We start from the raw sequence: 4,147 nt of genomic DNA, 5'->3' as shown, positions 1-4,147 counted from the left end.
AACGTTCCACAATTGATGCCAAGAGTTCAATGCTTTACAAAGGCCCTATGTAGGCCAAAAAAGGTCTTAGTATGCCCAATAGCTCTCTTGTGTTTTGTTTGCCCATGTGATACGCGATTTGCCACCAATTTGCATGAAACAAGGAGGGGTGTGGTTGAATCAACAGAATGCATCATTTTGCAAGCATGGACTTATCCGTTCAAGTTTGAATGTCTCTATGTGTACATAGATTAGTGAGAATGCGCTTTTGTGCTACAAAAAGCAAAAGAGTAAAGTTCTTCCCCAAAGTACTCACGCTAAAACCTTTTAGGACATGCCATTCAATACAAGATATGGGAGCCTAACCGTGAGTTGCATAAGCCTCCAATCTGAGAAAAACTGCCTTTGTTTTGATTAGTTGTCCCACTTTTGATATATGTGAAAATTACCTCCCAATGTAGGGGTAGTTTCACAAAATCTCCACATTCTCACCGAATCCCCAAGATAGGGGACCCTAATGGTGGGTGAGGATGAAGGATGATGTGGAGGGGGGCTCAAGAGTCAATAGCTCACTTAAATGTGAACACGAAAGCTTTAAGCAAGGGTGTGCATAAGGATGGGAGGAGGACCACCGGGTGATCTCCTTGTCAAGATTGCTCATGAAAAGGGCCTACAGTGACATCAGAAGGAGAGGCGGTAACCGGGAGACACGCGGGCCGTACGGGAAGGGAGGAGGAAGGGGTCAAGAGGAGGGCGACGGGATACAGGCGGTGGCGGGGAAAGGCCGGCAACCGGTAGCCCGGTTTTTGAGGTGGGCCTGCGCATTGCACGGCTGTTCTTGCTTACCGCGTGTCCGGGCTCCTGAAGCCAGAACCAGAATTAAATAATGAGCTCGCAATTATTAATTTAGCATTTTTCTCCCTTCTAATTGGCTGAAGTTATATAGAAGCCTTGGCCTGCGGCGCTGCAGCCGTCTGCTTTGGCCCTTGCAGCCTTCATCTTGGGGAGGGCGCATCGACTGCCTGCACGCATGAGATGAGAGCCCCGTCACCATTTTGTCGCTCAGCTGTTGCTGCTCATCGATCCGTTAATTATAGCTTCAGCAATAATAATCCCATATAATTTGCAGCCACCGACTCTCTCCTAATCACAGCTCATGCCCATTCCCCCGCCCCCTCATGCATCAGGCAGCTTTGCTTTGAGGTCTTATCTCTTGATATTTCTATGCTAATTACCTGCATCGCGTGCACCACTGCTTAGCTTACTCTAATCCAATCATCCCCTCTATGGCAGGCATTCAATATAGTGATGGCAGAGGAGCTCATATTCTCCCCTACACACTTAAGTCCATGCACACAGATGAGCTGGCAGCAGCTACTGCTCCCTTGCGCCCGTTCCCCGATTTCGGAGGTACCTTCTCTCTTTCCTTATCTGTGTTAATTTGTGATTGTTGTTGTTAACAAGTCCCTTTATCAACTGCAGCTTACTATTAAAGTTAAGAATACTAATATGCATCAATATCATTTCCTCAAGCTTCGTTTTCCATTGTGTCTCATGTTGGCATATGCAGGGACAGAAAACAATCTGATTAGTGGCGCAACGCCGGGGAGCACAGGCGCCGAATACATGACAAGAGATACTGCGCCGTCAATCCTGGGCCCACAGGCGATCGATCGGCCTCGTCATCTGTTCTGGTCATTCCTGGAGAATAGTGGAAAAATTAGTGTCACCAATGCTGATAATCGGCCGAGCAATGAGATTAGCACTAGCTCAAGTGATTTTCACATGCCCAAACCAGCAACTTCCAACCTAATGCAGAGCTTGCTGAGGAGACCACAAAACAGTCATGAGTATAACATAGTCAAGCTCTGCAAGACTGTCATTGAGGAGGAGGAGAATGTAGGGATTGTCGAAGAGGACTTCGGTGCAATGAGGAAGAAGAAGAGGCTGACAGGGGAGCAGTTGCGCACTCTTGAGGGCAGCTTCGAGGCTGACCGCAAGCTCGAGGCAGACCGCAAGCAGGAACTTGCGCAGCGCCTTGGCCTGGAGCCACGCCAAATTGCCGTCTGGTTCCAAAATCGGCGGGCCCGCTCCAAGACCAAGCATCTCGAGCATGACTATGCCCTCCTAAAAGCCCAGTACCACTCTGTGCTGGCGGAGACGCTGAAGCTTCGTGCAGAGGTAATTAGAGATGTCTATCAATAAAGTCCACAAAGTGATTTAAATTCAACAGATTAGGGTTGTTGCGTATTCTTTCACATGCCATTCTCAAAGTGGAATATCATTTGGCTTAATTATATTCCTGTCTAGAGCTCTCTCTCTCTCTCTCTCTCTCTCTCTCTCTCTCTCTCTCTCAACCCTAGCTATTATTGCGCTTGCAGGTCACAAGGCTCACTGCAGAGCTGGGGGCTGCCACATCCAAAGGAAATGAAGAAGATTTAGATAGACAGCTAAAGCCAAAATGCGAGGTAGATGGATCCCAATATGAACAGCAGGAGGGTGTCACTGCCCTTATCTCCAATACAAAGAAGGTGATGATGGCAGCTAGTTCACCGTCCATATGTTGCTCCACGGAGTCACATACTGTGGGTCATAGCAATAGTATTGATGCAGATCACCATGGCTCACATGGCCGTCTAATTCATGCAGATGGTGATGGTGGAAGTAGTCATACTAGCCCTATTAGCTCTATATGTGGATGTCATGTAGCTCCTAATGATGAACCTTTGCCTTCACATGACAGGCCTTCTAGTAACACACACATCAGCGAGATGCCTTCCAACACCTCTTCTTGTGGAGCTCAACCATCTTACAATACCCTACCCTCCCCTCCTTATAATGCCATTATTAAGCCCTTGCCTCCTAAAGACTTACACTCTTGTCACCATGAAATCTCCACTATGAAGCCCTTTCCTAATAATTACTTCCCCTCTAGTTACCATGAAATCTCCTCTATCAACCACTTGCCTTGTCATAACTTGCCATCTAGTCACCATGAAATCCCCACTATTCACCAATTGCCTTCTAATAGCTTGCCCTTCACTCACCATGACACCTCTTGTAGGCACACACTTCATCTTCAGAACTCTTCCTCCACGATTAGTCAACTACCTTATGGTCAAAATTTCACTCCCTGTGGCACTGTTGAGTACTTGCCTTCTAACTTCAACAACATAATCAATGATAGGTCTAGTGATCATCTTCTCAAAAGCACTAACACCATCGGCCCCATTTCAGGAGCTCCGAACCACAAGTTTATACCCTTGATCAATCTCAATCATAGCACTATCCCTGTCTGTACGACAGAGAATTCTCATGAAACCATAGAAAGCCACCAAGTCCCCTTCTCTAATTATGACGGCTTCTTCTTTTCACAACATAACCAAGTGGGTGTAGAGTGCTCTTGGCACCTCACTACCACATCTTGACCTACACGGGAAGTTATATTTTTTGTATCCTCTAATTAAAAGTTATATTTTGATAATGCTCATCTTGATTAGATAGTTGTCATATTTTTGTAGCCAAATCTATGCATGTTTATGTGCCTTAGTCAAGCTAGTCCTATAGTATAAACGTCTAGATTTTCAAGAACTCTTGTCCAATTCTATTTATTGTTGATGGATGGAACTTCCATGGGTGATACTAGGGTGCAAGCTAATACTAAAGCATATACAAGCATCTTTTGTGTGTCGATGTTTAATTTATAGTTTTGTACATTTTTTTTCATTAGCTAGAGAAAAGGCTTTTTGAAGTTTGTCTTTTTTGAATCGAGAAGTTAAAATTGTAACACCATCTCGAGGGTCACTATGTATAAATTTTGTATATCGCGTGCATTCAATGACTATTTTTCAAACTCCTTATTTATGAATTTTTGACAAATAAAATACACCCTATTTTTATGCAATCTATAAATTTTTTCTCCAATTCCATTTTATGGTATATTTCTATATATGAAAATGTGAAAAAAAATAAAATTGAATAGCCCCTTCTGGTGCACTCATATGATAGTCACATACTTATTAAGTGACCTCACCGACTCTTACAAAAATATTAACACCATACTAGAGAGTTTGAGACTTTAGAGCCAATTTGGAGATCACCAATTCTTTGAAGATGTTTCCATATGGACAAATCTCAAACTACTTTTTAAGATCTAAGCTTTCCACAA

The 4,147-nt window shown here is 44.0% G+C and overlaps 1 protein-coding gene across 2 annotated transcripts; it reads left to right on the top strand.

The window, feature by feature from the left end:
- Positions 1-913: 913 nt before the first annotated feature.
- LOC147465967 (uncharacterized) lies at positions 914-3,463 on the top strand. Of its 2 annotated transcripts, XM_086522998.1 has the most exons (4): positions 914-1,182; positions 1,273-1,389; positions 1,550-2,160; positions 2,361-3,463. In XM_086522998.1, exons 2-4 carry the CDS (start codon positions 1,329-1,331, stop codon positions 3,405-3,407), a joined length of 1,719 nt encoding a protein of 572 aa, XP_086379124.1. In that variant the 5' UTR covers positions 914-1,182; positions 1,273-1,328; the 3' UTR covers positions 3,408-3,463. The 2 variants fall into 2 exon arrangements, with proteins under 2 accessions (XP_086379124.1, XP_086379116.1); XM_086522990.1 differs by having other exon boundaries at positions 914-1,389.
- The last annotated feature ends 684 nt before the right edge of the window (positions 3,464-4,147 follow it).

This window comes from Adiantum capillus-veneris, chromosome 1 (assembly GCF_014529385.1).
Source record: "Adiantum capillus-veneris isolate H3 chromosome 1, ASM1452938v2, whole genome shotgun sequence".
NCBI lineage: Eukaryota > Viridiplantae > Streptophyta > Polypodiopsida > Polypodiales > Pteridaceae > Adiantum > Adiantum capillus-veneris.
Note: the sequence above shows the minus strand (reverse complement) of the source record. Positions and strands in the feature narration are given on the sequence as shown.